Below are 14,865 nucleotides of genomic sequence, written 5' to 3' on the forward strand. Positions count from 1 at the left end.
CCGTCTCAGGCCACCAAGTCGAGCCGAGTCCCAGGAAGTCCTGCCCTGTAGTAGGAACTCTGGACCATCTTGAGTGATGATTGCCCCCTGAGCTGGTGGCCAGAGTGGTGTGCCACATGGGCACTGGGGTCACCAAGGTCTTGGGCTGCAGGTATCTGGCTCTGACTAGGAGACCTCAGCATGTCCCCAGCCCCATGTCTTGTCCTTAGTGGGTAAGAGGCTGCTATTGTCCAGTCTGGAGGGCAGTGGTGGTGACCCGTTGGTAAAACAGGGATCTGAAGTGTCCTGTGTGCTGGCTTGGTCCAGTGCTGCTCACCAGCAGGCAGGCATGTGTCCCTAGTCCCTGGGGCTTACTCTGCCATAGCACTGTGGGTGGGTGTTACTCAGGCTGGCAGATCCTCACACCCCTGGCACGTGGCCATGCCTTAGTTTCCCCACTGGTAGGACAGATGCCCTCCCTCCCAGCAGAGTGTCTGGGTCCAGGCGCTGGGAATGTGGCTGGGTTCCTCAGAAGTAAGGTACTCCAGAATATTCCACTGGAGAGCAGGTGGGTTAGAACCTAGAGGGGCTGTGGGCAGCTCAGCTGAGGCGTTGTTGAAAGTGCCTGTCCTGAATGCCTGTCCCCAGCCCACAGGGTCCAGCCAGCTTGCTGACCATAGTATAACCAGGAGAGCAGGAGGCTGTCCCCCGGGGCTGGGTGAGGTTTTCTCAGGATGCCAGTCCCGGTGGCAGGTGGGTCCACAGCCTCCCAGCCCAGTTACGGGAGACTCCCAGGTCCAGAGCGCTGTAAGAACAAGGACCCCCAACAGGAGTGCTGTCCACCCTCCAAGGGGCCCCAGCAGTGTCTGCTGTAGGAGGTCCTGTGCTGCGTTTGAAGCACAGGCTTCAGGTGGGTGAATGACAAGTGGACCCTTCGTGGGTCCACCCAGTGTTCTCTCCTGTCATCCTACTGGGGTCCCTTGGCCAATGGGGTGGTCACCCTCATTGAGCCAAGTGGTGACCCTGACCCAAATGGGCAGCAGTGACCAAGTCTGCAGAGCTGCCTGTCCTCTCTCGGAGTGGCCCAGGCTCTGGCCAGGCCATGCCCCTCCATGTCAGGGAGGGGCCCAGCTCTCTTCTGCCGGGGCTCAGCAGGCTGTTCAGGTGGTGGCAGGGAAAGGCCCCCGCGTCCGCTTGTTCCCCTGCCCTGCTCCTCCCGGCAGGGTCCTGCCTGGCATCCTTTGACCAGCGTTCCCTCGTGGTCTTTGCCAGGTGGCGTGTCTAATCTGAACCCAGAGTTCTCCTTCCAAGGCACCAACCTGGATGTGGGCAACATCGTGCTGGCCTTGTACAGTGGCCTCTTTGCCTACGGAGGATGGTAGGTTCCAGGATGTCTGGCCGCTTCACGGTCTCACAGCACTCAAGTGTGCAGCTGGGGACAGGCAGGACAGACACTGGAAGCCCTCTCAAGGGCATCCCAACCCCAGGCCGCCCTGAAGGGCCGTGAGAGGACCCCTGAGGCCTCCGTAGCATGTGTCCCTCTCTGTGTCCTCGGAACAGGCACAAGGTAGAGGCTTGAAGCCTCCCCAGCTGGGACCTGCAGCTCTGTGGCCAGCAGGTGGGAAGGTGCTAGAGGGAGGTGAGTGGGCAGGGATGCGGGAGAGCAGGAGCAGGTGGGAGTGACCACCCTGGTGCGCCCAGGCCCCACTGGGCAGACGCAGTGCGATCCCACCTGGAACCCAGGCCCTGGCCTTCCCTGCTCACCGGGGTTGGCTCTGATGGGTGGAGTGAGGGGGCGCGCAGGGGTTATGGGGGCTCCCTGCTGAGTTTGTATCTTTTTCCTAATGGTTGTGGGGTGACATAATGAAACCTGATTTCTAGGAATTACCTGAACTTTGTCACAGAGGAGATGATCAACCCCTACAGGTACGTGGAGGGGTGAAGGAGACATCACAGGGACAAGTCACAGGGACAAGCTTGTTCCATCCAAAACCCTTTGGTGGGCTCGGCTCGGCCTCTGGGGAGCTGTGCCAGGTGCTCACAATTAGGGTGATGGGCGGGGCTGGCTTCTGGGCCCCTGTCCACCTGTGTGAACTGGAATAAGCCGTGCCCTGGGAGTGGACCACATGTGCCCCTGGGACACCTGTCCTGCATTAGATGCCCTCGGCAGCCCCAGGTACACAAAGGGTGGCCCTCTGTCCTCTGGACCACTCCAGCGTGTGTATGAAGGTCCCCTGCCCCCGGAGGTGGCTCTCAGCCCTGGCCCCCAGGGTGTCCTGGGTGGGGACTGGTCAGGGCTGTGGGCCTTCAGACAGGACCCCATCAGGGGCAACGAGGCAGGCAGATGGAGCCACCAGCCAGGTGGCCCGGCTCCCCAGGCCCAGGCAGCTGGCCCCTGCCCGAGAAGCCAGCTGAGACGTGGGGACACGCAGGGCTGTGCTCCAACAACCAGCCCCTCCCTGTTGTAGGAACCTGCCCCTGGCCATCATCATCTCCCTCCCCATCGTCACCCTGGTGTACGTGCTGACGAACCTGGCCTACTTCACCACGCTGACCACTGAGCAGATGCTGACATCCGAGGCTGTGGCCGTGGTAAGACAGCTGCCCGCCTCCCCGGGGTCCAAGAGCCCGAGACCAGGCTGTCCCTGCATGTCAGCCTCTCACCTACCTGGAAGGGCCGTGCGGCTGTCCTCAGTCTCCTTGGAAGGTGTCACAGGAGGGCTCCCCCGCTGGCCGGGGCGTGGCGTCCTCCTCAACCTTGGCTGCGATGAAACCACAGACGCCAGGCGGCCTCCACCATGATCAGCGTGTCTGCGGTTGGTCAGGTGGACAGACTGCCCCTGGGCTGTGTCCTTGGCCTCTGGCTCCTGCCCCTTGCCCTCCCATGCGGGAGGAGCAGGGTGTCCTTGCTGTGGCTGAGTCTCACTTGGTTCAGATCCCGCGCTTGCAGAGACCCACTCACCAGGCCCTGTGAGAGTCCCCAAGTGAGGCAGGCAGATCCTCGTCCCCAGACCCGCACCTGCTCTTGGTCAGGCGAGAGGCCAGCTGGGCAGGGCCAGGCAACCCAGGGAGGCCCACCAGAGGGCCTGCCATCAGGAGCAGCCAGAGTGCCACCTTGTGAGCAGGACTGGGACAGCCAGGGAAGGGCCACTGTCCTGAGCTGTCCCCATAGTCCAGAACTGATCCCAGGGATGGCTGTGTGTGCACAAGCCAGGATTAGGCCAAGTGGGTCCTGGGTCGGCCCTGGTGAGGTCCCAGGGCTCACGTCCTTGTGTCCCTGCAGGACTTTGGGAACTACCACCTGGGAGTCATGTCCTGGATCATCCCCGTCTTTGTGGGCCTGTCCTGCTTCGGCTCTGTCAACGGGTCCCTGTTCACGTCCTCCAGGTGAGTGCCCGCCTGGGGTCGAGGGAGTCGCCCGGCTGCCAGCCTCATCTGCTTTGCAGCCTGTGCTTGGAGTCCTGTTTGGTGTGTAGAGGTCGGGTGACAGGGAGGCCGGAAGTGTGACCTTTGCCTTCGCCCTCCCTGGAGCTGGTGGACTGCTGGGTCCTGCAGGCCCCTTCCTGGACTGCAGGAGTAACACCAGGAGGGCTGGAGGGAGGCCACCAGGGCTCCTGCCCCTGCTCCTGGGACCCAACTTGCTGGGTGCGGTCCACCCTTCAGCTGTCTGTAGGCACCTCCATCCACGGGTGGGGTCGTGGGCCTGACTGCTCACTGCTTTGTCCACAGGCTGTTCTTCGTGGGGTCCAGGGAAGGCCACCTGCCCTCGATCCTGTCCATGATCCACCCACAGCTCCTGACACCCATGCCGTCCCTTGTGTTCACGGTAAGCCTGCCACACAGCCCTGCACCCTCCGCCCCGCCACCTGTGTTGTCCAGGTGTACACAGTGGCGCTCTGGGCTCTGGAGCAGCCAGAGCGCCACCTTGTGAGCAGGACTGGGACAGCCAGGGAAGGGCCACTGTCCCTGAGCCGCGGATCATGACTGGGATGCTGCAGGGGCTGGGAGCTCTAGTCAGCCAGGCCCCGGGCACCGAGAAGGCACTTTAACTCTGCAGCACGTGCTGGTGTAGACAGTCCCACTGCCGAGGCTGTCCGGGCACCTCTGGGGCTTGGGCATGCATCCACCGTGCACTTTTCTCTCTCCTTCTCTGAGCCTGTTTGTTAGTTCTCTGCTTCTGTGTGACAGCCACCCAACCCGGGGCCCAGAGCACAAAGCCTTTACCTTCCCACATCCTGCAGCGCCAGCGGGGGCTGCCCACCTTGGTCTCAGAGCTTGATGACTGCAATTGGCATGCTGCCCTCCAAGGGCATGGCAGGGGCTGTGGACAGGAGGCCAAAGGTTGTGGGCACACGGGCTTCTCCACAGGGAGCTTGGACACCCTCGCGATGGGACGCTGGCTCCCGCTGCACATGTGATCCAGAGAGCAAGACGGCCGTGTGCTTTGTGGCCTAGCCCCGGCCGGGTCTGCTGTCCTTGCTGCCTGGGCCTGGTTGTTAAAGTGAGTCCGTAAGTGCCATTCCTCGGGGAGCAGGGTTAGGCTCCACCTCTTAAAGAGAGAAGTATCACAGAAGTTCTGGACATGCTTAAAGGGCCAGCTTGACCTTGGTTTTGAAACGGCCATCTGTGTAGCGTGGGGACTCTGTACTTACTATGATCCCCAGTTGGTGGGTGCATAGTTTAGTTCCAGGTTGCTGCTTTGATGCAAGGTGTGCAAGAAGCGTTGGGTCCAGGCATCTGTGCTTGCTCTGTGGGCAGCACCTCCACTGTCCTGGAAGCCCATCGCTCTCCTGGCCTCTCTGCACCTCACACGACCCCAATGTGCTGGAGGCTGAGGCTGGTCACGATCCTCCCTGGATCGGGCATGGCCCTGCCCAGGGCTCAGCCAGCCCCTTTCTCCTGGCAGTGCGTCATGACCCTGCTGTACGCCTTCTCCAAAGACATCTTCTCCGTCATCAACTTCTTCAGCTTCTTCAACTGGCTCTGCGTGGCCCTGGCCATCATCGGTATGGTCTGGCTCCGCTTCAAGAAGCCTGAGCTGGAGCGGCCCATCAAGGTGAGTACTGGTGGTGGGTCCAGCCAGCGCCGCAGGCAGAGAACAGGCAGAGAGCAGGCTGGAGTGTCCCAAGGAGCCTGAGGCAGGAGTGGGACCCGCGCGGCCTCCCAGTCTCCACCTCCCCCCAGCAAAAGGGCATTGCTGCCCTCTGGAGGGCTCTGGGAACTGCAGTCAGCTTCGTGAGCATGAGCGGTGGAGGGGGCACGGCAACCGGGAGTCCTGGGAGCAACAGGTGGCCACTGGCAGCAGCTCCTGTCACTCGGCCAGCTCCCTTTGGTACTAGGTCATTATAACTGGCTCCTACCACAGGCTTTGACCTGTCCCCACCCCACCCCAGCTGTCTTTAGAGAGGGGAAGAGCCTGGCTCTCTGGAGGGAGCCCCGTGACTTAGTGCCCAGGACGCCCTGGTCTCCCCTTGCCCTGAGCCTGGGAGCTCAGGTAGCCAGTGTAGCACCTTTTAACATATGGTTAATGTTCCACCTGACGAGGGCCCATAGGAAGGCTGGCCCACAGGAAGGCTGTCGGAGGAGTGGCCAGCTAGACACCCCACCCTTCACAGGGACCAGCCCAACAGCTGGGGCAGGTGTCCACAGGAGGGCTTTGTGCAGGCACCAGGTCCTGCGGGCACGCTTTCCCAGGGGACTGGGCACTGTCGTGGAGTCGGTTCCCTTGAGCCTGGCCGCCTGTGGGTGCAGGACAGCAGAGCTCTCAGAACAGGCCTGTCGGCACCGCCCACAGACAGACCGGGAGAAGCTGGCTCTGCTGCCCAGGCCTCTGCGGCCCCCGCCTTCCCTGTGCCCCGGCTTCTGCCCCAGCCTGTCTGCAGGCCGCGGGTTTGGGGCAGGAGTGCCTGGTCCACCCACAAAGGGCCCTCTGAGCAGGCAGGACTCTGCTTGCTGATGGGTGGCCAGGCCTTCCCAGAGGCTCCGCGTCTGTGATGTGGGAACCAGCAGCCCCCCTCCACCCCCGGAGCCCGGCTGCTTGTTTTCATTCCTCTGCTGACTTGGGGCCATTCCATGCCTGGTGCCTGTGCCAGGGCCGGGGTGAAGTGCTACGGACGTGGGCTCAGTTCGTGCCCCGGGGCCGACCCTGCGGAAGGTGCAAGTCAGCGCCTGCCCTGTCAGCACAGGCACTGGCCGGGGCTGTGGGTGGGGCAGGCGCAGATCCCAGGGAGGCTCCAGGGTGGCACGCCGCTGGCCACAGGACATGGGCTGGAGCTCTCCGTGGGCTGGTGGAGGTCACTCGGCGGGGTGTGGTGGTCGGGAGGAGCCCAGGCCCGGATGCTGACGCCCTGCTTTGTGCTGTCCCCAGGTGAACCTGGCCATGCCGGTCTTCTTCATCCTGGCCTGCCTGTTCCTCATCACCGTGTCCTTCTGGAAGACACCTGTGGAATGTGGCATTGGCTTCGCCATCATCCTCAGTGGGCTGCCTGTCTATTTCCTCGGGGTCTGGTGGCAGAACAAGCCCAAGTGGCTCCTCCAGGGCATCTGTGAGTGTCCAGGCTACTGGCCGAGATGGGCTGGCATCAGCCAGGCCTTTGGCCACTGCAGGGTGTCAGTGGTGAGGACACCCACCTACTCCCAGCTCAAGAGCTGGGCAGCAGCTCATCTCAGAAAGAGGGGTTCCCAAGAACCAGGCTGCTGTTGCCAGAGAAGTGCCCACTGTCACTCACCAGCCTTGACACACTGCCTGACCTTCCTGGGCAGAGCAGGAGAAGGCGCCAGGCCCGGGGTGGTCCACATCAGAGTGGGCCCTGTCCTCACCCGTGTGGAAGGCCAGGCTTGAGAGAGTCCGCACCGGCGGGCCTTGCCAGCTAAGATTCTAGGGTGGCCCCTGTGCAGGCGAGGAGACCCACACCAAGGGCTGAGCCACCCATCATTTGAGCAGGACTCTCCTCCAGCCTGGGTCCCTGTGGAATCTCACGCAGGGTCACACCCAGAGCAGACTTAAGACAGAAACCTTGTTCTGAAACCACCCGTCTCCCTCCCCAGGCAGGTTCTGCGTAGAAAGTGCCAGGGTGGCCCTGGAAGTGGCTGGGGGGGGGGGGCGCTGGCCAGGCAGCACCACAAAGAAAAAGGAGAGAGAGTGCCAGGCGGTTCCTGGGGCCCTTCGCAGGCAGCCTGTTCTCAGGGCACAGTGGTGACATGGGCAGTGTGGGCCGGGCACACGCACAGTGGCAAGGCCACCAGGTTGCTGTGCAGTCACAGGGCTCTGGGGTGGGCAGCTGCACCTGCTCCCACACTCCTCGCCTGCTGGCCCGGGCAGTCTGGCATGACGGAGAGTTGCAGAATGTGCTGCTGGCCAGGAGGCCCTGGGGAGGCGCCAGTGCTGACCACACGGTCTGGAGGGCCACACAAAACTTGGAGTTCCTGTCCTCCTGCAGCTTGGCACGGTGTGGGGACAGGTCAGGTGGGAGCTGGGCTTGTGGGTCCTCGTCTCCACAAGAAGGACGCCTGGCCCAGCCCGAGGCCTGGCCGCGCTCACTCTGTGTCCTCTCCCGCAGTCTCCACGACCATCCTTTGCCAGAAGCTCATGCAGGTGGTCCCGCAGGAGACCTAGCTGGCGGCAGACGCTGCTGGCAGGGAGCACGCGAAGGCCACGCGCAGACAACTCGCCCTCAGAAAAGCAGCTCCCGGTCTCCCTCGTCCCCTCACCGTCCCTGCCCAGGGCGGCACCCACAGCAGCTGTGAACACTCTGGTACGAATGGTGTCCTGGAAGATGGATGTCCCTGGTGGCTCCCGGGCACAGTGCCAGCAGTGAGCTGGGGCAGGCCTGGTGGCCCCCCCCATGGGACCCACCGCCTTCTCCCTTCCCTATTCATCTGCATTCAACTTAAATTTGGGGTCAGGTCAGTGCCACCAACTGATTGCTGTTTAGAGAGGTCAGGAGGAGGTGGGAGACATCTCAACAGTGCCTTGTGCCTCCAAGGGACCCGATGCTGTGGCTGCACAGAGCACTGAGGACCTGCACTGGCATGGCAGTGCCTGTCTGCGGGCGCACCTCCAGCTGCTCCAGCCCTCTTCCCTCCAGCGCCGGTGTAGGGCTGAGAGAGAAGAGCCCTGGCTGTGTCTTTGCCTTAAAGTCTCGAAATGGCTCCTGCCCTGCGAACCCTGGAGAACGAACCTTCAGCAGCAAGAGCCAGCCCTGCCTGTCCCTGGGGTTGACCATGGGGCTGTGTGCATCTAGGGACAGCCAGGAAGGCAGGCAAGGCACGGCTGGGGACCCCGGCCTCTGCCTCCCACTGACCACAGCAGCCCTTCAGCCCTTGGGCTCGCTTCCCCCGTGGCCAGGGTTTCGACTTCCCCTCACGTGCCCCATCCCACTCTCAGAAGACAGCAAAGCCTTCCTGGGCTCTCCTCTCTCTGCCTCCGGTGGGCCTTGTCTTTGTTGTGCCCTGGGGCACTTGAGGCCTGGCCAGCACATCTGGCCACACTGTTCTTGCTGAGCTGTCAGGAAGTCCCTGCAAGTCACCCGCAGAGAGCGGTTCCTCTCTTCAGGTCAGACTGAAGGGACTCTGAGGCCTGAGAAGAGCTCAGCAGGCTCCTGTCTTGCACTGGGAGCTCAACCTCAGCTTCAGACCACTGACCCCCCCCCCCAGGAGGAGGGCAGTGCCAGCCACTTGGCAGGGTGCAGCGTGTTCCTGGGGTGCGGTATGGCTAGGTCGGTATGGCTAGGTCGTGGGACCCCCACCTGCGAGGCAGGTCAGAGGGGTCCGTCTGGTTCTGGGGCGTGTGTCCACGGTGCTGACTCTGACTTGCCGGCTAGTGTCCAGGAGCATAGTAGGACCATGGCCCATCTGGGAAGTCTCTGCTGTCCAGCCAGGCATGGCCGACAGTCCGCAGGGCCTGGGATAGCAGACCCTGGCCTGACAGCCTCTGTTTGTCCCCTAACACTTACTAACGCGGAGGTATGGTTGGCACCGTGTTTATTTATTTCAGGTGGCCGGCTGGAGCCGTGGTGTATTGGCACCGCGTCTGAATCGGCCACCTTGGCCATCCACTGTGGCGTCCACAGAGCTAGTGACTCGTGGCTGGTACATCTTCTATTCTGTGTTAATGGCTAACCTGTTACACTGGGCTGGTGGGGTGGGGAGTTCTATTTGTGGGGTCTTTTTGTTTTTAAAGAAATGCGACTGAGATTCTAAAAATCGCTGGTGCTTCTGTGTTCTTCTTTGGGGCCACACTGGGTATTGGGATGTTCCAGGTCCCCCCCAATATCGCTCTCACAGTCATCAGGGTCTGGACAGGTGCGGGGGATGTCACGACCTTACAAGTGTGGGACCCTGGGGTGGCCAGGCTGGAAGGCAGCCAGGGACAGGGCAGGACCAGGGCAGGGACTGCAGCTGAGGGAGCCCTGAGGTGGAGGGGCCCAGCCTGGGGGGCCAAAGTGCTGGTGTGGTGCACCCAGATGGGGGATTCCAGGCAAGGGGAGGGAGGGGGCATACCACAGTATCGACCTGTGGGGCCAGGACCTGCTCTGGGGACCTGGGGACCTTGTCCAAGAATGGTGTGGGGAGGGTGTAGGGCTTGGGTCACAGGCCCAATCTGCCATTAGGGTAACTGGGCTGGCTGCCTCCTCATGCAGCGGGACTTGCAGGTGCCTCCCATGCAGAGAGGATGGGCACAGAGAGGCCTTGGGCAGGTGCCCTCCCTCCACTTTGTGAAATGAAGAAGTGGGCCTGTCCACGCCGGTCCCGCTGCCCACCTCCAGGCAGTTCCTGGTCCGCCTTTTATGTGGCCCCCAGCCCTGACACAGTGAAACAGGCAGCTGGTGACACAGCAGCTCGGCACCCTGACACCAGCCCTGGCGCCACCTGGGGCAGGAGACTGGCCACGAGCCCCGCTTCTCTGGGTGACAGCCCAGTGGGCGACTGGCTACCCCAGCTGCGGTGGCCATTCTCCAGCAGCGGCCACACCCCTCTTGCTGGGGTGGTGCCTTGGGCACTCCTGAGGGGCTGCCAAACCCCCTGCCCTGCGGCACTTCCTGATGACGTCCACTGTGAGCTTAACACCCGGTGTGCCTGGACAGTGGCCCAGGTTGAGCAATCCCCACCCATGTCCTCAGGAGCAGCTGGCTAGGAGAAAGCCCCTTTCCCAGGTGACCTAGGGGAGGGGCAGGCCCTCCCTGGGACAACACCAGTCCTAGACCCTCAAGCTATTCCCTCAGGCACCATGTGGGAGTGGAGAGCCCCCACTGCCCCACAGCCCTGCCCCTCCCCTCGCCCCGCTCCTCTCAGCCTGGCATCAGCCTGGTCAGCAGGTAGCCACTCACCCTGCCTATGTTGTCCACTCGCAGGACAGGACATGGGCTCCGGCCAGCAGCCTGGCTGCTCCCTGGCACTGGTAACTGGCCCCCCACTACCCCTCAGGTGCCCCTGCGGCCCAGAGCTGGGTGGCAGTGCTGGCTTCCTCTTCAAGAGCTTCACCAGCCCTGGACGGGCAGAGTCCTCGGCCCTGGGAGGACCCCCCCCCCAGGACCCTGCAGGAGGGAGTGGGCTGACCTTGGAGAGGGACCCTGAAGGCCAGCCTGGCCGGAGGAACTGGGTGGGAGCTGGCCTGGTGGACTTGTCGCCCCCTCCTGGGGCAGGGCAGGGCGGGCTGCTTGGGTAGGCGCGAGGCAGGGGTTTGTTTTTTTTTTTAATATTTATTTATTAGTTATTGGCGGACACAACATCTTTGTTTGTATGTGTATGTGGTGCTGGAGGATCGAACCCGGGCCGCATGCATGCCAGGCGAGCACGCTACCGCTTGAGCCACATCCCCAGCCCGAGGCAGGGGTTTTGAGAAGGGAAACAGCGGGTTTTACGAAGGAGAGACTTCCTGCAGAACTACCGCAAGGAATGGAGATGTCTCACTGGGGGTCCCTGCTCCAGCCACGTGTTAGCTCTCTGTGACCAAAATGCCCGGCAAGAACAATTAAAGGAGGGAAAGTTTACTTGGGCTCACAGAACAGAGCCTCAGTCCATAGATGGCCGACTCCATTGCCCAAGGTACGGCCAGGGCCCTTGTGGCGGAAGGGCCTGGTGGAGGAGAGGAGAGCGGCTCTCTGCAGGAAGCCCCGGGAAGGGGCGGCGGGGCACATGTGCCCTCGCAGGGCCTGCCCCCAGCGACCAGCTCCAGCCATGGCCACCTGCCAACAGTGACCACCCGCCAGTCCAGTCACCCTGGGTGAGCTCAGGAGCCCCAGGGACTAGACACCTCTGGATGTCCCTGCAGGGACACTGGAGCTTTAGGGCACACCTCATGTCCACACCCTAAACTGTCAGGCCTGGGAGGGTCTCCAGTTCCAGGTGAGGGGAGGGAATGGGGCCAGGGATGGGGGTGTGGTAAAGGGCCCTCGGGAGGCCTCTCCTGAGGGGCCGGTGGGTCCCGAGGCTTCAGGCTCCTTCCAGGCTCTGGGGAAGGAGAAGAACTGAACCAGTTTGCTCATGGCATTTTGTCTCACTGGGTGTGGTGGCCACATCTGTAAACCCAGCAGGAGGCTGAGGCAGGAGGAGCGTGAGTTCAAAGCCAGCCTCTGCAACTACCAGGTGCTGAGCCACTCAGTGAGGCCCCATCTCTAAATGGAATACAAAATACGGCTGGGGTGTGGCTCAGTAGTCGGCTGGGGTGTGGCTCAGTGGTTGAGTGTCCCTGAGCTCAATCCCTGGTACCACAAAAAAAAAAAAAAAAGCATTGTGTCGTTGGTCACTGATGAGACAAAGGAGTGGAAGGGGGGGGTCTGTGTAGACCCCTGCCCATGCACTCCACCGTCCTTCCTGCCCCCCAGCTCCAGCTGGCTCCCTGATACCAGAAGAATTTGGGAGACGGTGGACGTGAGTCCTTGGTGCCAGGCAGGGGCAGCTCTCCTCCCCAAAGAGTGGGGTCAGGGCTTGGGGCTGGACTTGCGGTGTACCCCATGAGGCTTCTACCAGGCGTCCCCTGAAATGAGAGCAGGGTGTCCTAGGCCCCCACCGCCCTGCCCGTCCCTCAGCAAGTGTCAGCCAGCCCTGTTCTTTGAGGACTCAGCCCACGGAATCCAGGTGCACAGGAAGCCCAGCCGCTGCTAGGACCAGCGTGACAGGAGAGGCACCAAGAAGCGTGAGAGCCCTGACTAGGTGTGAACAGCACGGGAACAGCACCACCCTGCCCAGCTCCCCGACTGTCACTGATGTGAAGGGTCTGGACACTGTCCACAAAGCCACCTGGAGAAGCTGGGCCTGTCCCCCCAGGCAGCGCTGCTGATGGAGGTGGGTGGAGAGAGCCTGCCTGCTGCACCAGGGCCTCAGGGCTACTCTCAGCTCCCATGGGCAGAGCAGGAGATGGGGCCACTGGGCGGGCCTCTCCTGTGGACCCCCAGGCTCACACAGCCATCGGGCAGGTAGCAGGGCTGCATGGGGAGCCCCCACCTGGGGCGCTGTCCGAAGCCCGCACAGGCCTGAGCTGTCAGCAGGCATGAGGCTGGGGGTGGGCAGTAGGACTAGGTCCTGGTTGAGAGTGTGGACTGCTGACCTCTAGCAAGTGGGGAGACTCAGGAACCTCCCTGTCCCCAGGACCCCAGAGAGGGAAACTAGCACCTACTCTGGTCCTCCCGGCCTTGGGCAGGGCCTCCCAGCCCCCTGAAGAGTCTGTCAGCCCTCCACCTGCTTCCAAAACATCTGCAGGGGTGGTGACAGTGGAGAGCACCCTCCAGCTCCTGTAGGCGCACTGCAGGGAAGAGTCCCGCAAGCCCTGCCCCTTCCAGGTTGAGGCGCCGCAGCAGAGCCTCCAAGGGGCTCCCCCAGGTCTACGGCTGGCTGGGTGGGCAGCAGAGGCCACCCTCTAGCACCTCGTCCAGAACCTGTGGGGCCCACTGGTCGCTCCTGAGAAAGTGAACTGACCCTGCAGTCGTACATGGGGAGATGGGTGATGTTGCCCCACCCTACGGAGAAAATGGGGCCCCTAGACATCCCTTAGCCTACCTGAGAAAACAGGAACTGAGAGGTGGGATTGGACCCATGTGTGTTGGACACAGAATGCAGTGTGGAGCCCCACACCCTGGCACCAGAACACCTCGGCCCCAGGAGAGGCGCCTGGCCCTGCACCCCGCAGGCCTGCCCCACCTCCAGCCCACCCTCTTCCTGGGCCTGGCCTCAGCGTCCATCTTGCAGCCCACGTGCATCTGGTCCTGTCTCCAGGGAACAGGCAAATCCTCCCCCCAGAAGTATCTTGGGCTCCGTCCAAGGCTTCATCCTCCTGCCAAGCCGAAATCCCCGACTCTCGTGTGCCGAGGCCCGCCCTGCTCACTTCCTGAGGTCCAGTTCCAACAAGACCCAGTTCTTTCCCTTGAAGCAAAGAGCGACTAAATTCTGCAAGTAGGGGCTCAGCTGCTTCAAACACGTGCCCCCAGTGAACAGGTCCTTCACAAACTCGTCTCTACCTGTTCATTAGGGAGCAAATCCTCTGGGTCAAATAGGGTAATGGAAGGTTCCAGAAGTCCCCTCTCCCTTGCTGACGTTCGCAAGGGTGGGAGGTGAGCAGGCAGGTGGCCCAGGTCTCACCCCCAGGAAGGCTTTTACCCTTCCAGTGAAAGCCCAGGGCCGCCCTCTCTACAAGAAGCCTAGCAGCCCGAGGCCATCTGTCCTCAGTAGGACGCTCCAGTTAGTCCCACCAGCTTGTCAGAATCCCTTAATCCCAGCAGCTCCTGACTCAGGTTGGGGAGGGGCTGGGGAAGCTCACGACAGATCACTTTGGCTGGGTGGCTGGCACGCGGGCTCCGGTCCTCCGGGTCTCCAAGGAGGCTTCGCCAGGCAGGTCCTCCTCGGCACAGTGCACATGGGCAGTTGTCTTTGCTTGCTGGTGACATTTCCTAACATTTCAGGGGGCTTGCCCTTCTGGACAAGGGTCCAAGAAAGCCCTGGGCTTACTGTCCCACAGTTGTGACACTTTATCCAAGACTGTAGCCCTCCTGGGAAAGGAGCCCTGCCATAGCGGAGCCGCGGAGCCAGCCTCTTCCATGAAAGCTGCTCCCATGTCATTGCTAAACTTGGCTCATTCCCCGGAGCTGGTCTGTGGAGGATGAGCTGTCAGGGGAGAGCCAACTTGGAGGAGAGTGTCACGAGAAGGCTCGCGGGGGACATGCCCTGCTCCCTGCAGGCCCTGGCCCCGTGCAGATGCCCGCTGAGCTCCATGGGAGGGCCATCTGCTGGCCTTGCTCCTCTGTGCCTTCTGTGAGAACAGCTGGGAGCTGGGCTGGGGACACACACCAACACGGACAGAGGCTGAGGCCGGAGGAGCCGGGGGATCACAAGTCCAAGGCCAGACTGAGGGACTTGGTGAGACTCTGTCTCAACATTTAAAAAATAACTGAAAAGGGCTGGGGTGTGGCTCAGTGGTGAGGCTCCCTTGAGCTCAACCCCCAGCACAAAAACAAAAAATACTTTAGAGGCTGGAGATTCTCCAACTTCTTTCAACCGAAGCTGAAGAACAGGCAGAGCACTGCCCGGTTGGACCCCGGAGGTGGTTTTCTGTGTGGAGTCCCAGCTGGGAGGGCTGAGCGGGCAGCTCCACCTCCCAAGTCCCCCCTCTCCTGTGAAGTGGGGTGGCCAGAGGACCCCCATGCAGGGCGGGTGGGGTCAGGGAAGTGGCCCCTCTCCCAGGACACCTGCTCTGTCTGGGGTCCACCAGCCTCTGGAGTCCAGGGACTTCTGGGAGGCCAAGGCCCGTGGGCAGCTGCAGGGGTGCATTGCCCCTGTCCTGGGGTTTGCTTCAGGGTGGCCTGGGGGAGACTTGCCGGACCTTCTGGAAGCTCTGCCTTCGGAACAGGAGCTGCTGGAAGGGACAGTTCCTCTTCCGGAAGCAAGAGCCTGGGG

At 62.2% G+C, this 14,865-nt stretch overlaps 1 protein-coding gene across 1 annotated transcript; it reads left to right on the top strand.

Moving 5' to 3' along the window:
* Nucleotides 1-713: 713 nt before the first annotated feature.
* Nucleotides 714-9,145, top strand: LOC308631639 (large neutral amino acids transporter small subunit 1-like; the record flags this gene model as incomplete). The annotated part of the gene is made up of 9 exons (XM_081263021.1): nt 714-732; nt 1,252-1,357; nt 1,861-1,905; nt 2,448-2,571; nt 3,263-3,366; nt 3,709-3,805; nt 4,886-5,035; nt 6,347-6,524; nt 7,539-9,145. The coding sequence occupies 9 exons, from the start codon at nt 714-716 to the stop codon at nt 7,592-7,594; spliced, it is 879 nt and encodes a 292-aa protein (XP_081119147.1). The 3' UTR covers nt 7,595-9,145.
* Between the last annotated feature and the right edge of the window lie 5,720 nt (nt 9,146-14,865).

Source organism: Spermophilus citellus, assembly GCF_964194105.1.
Source record: "Spermophilus citellus genome assembly, chromosome: 12".
NCBI lineage: Eukaryota > Metazoa > Chordata > Mammalia > Rodentia > Sciuridae > Spermophilus > Spermophilus citellus.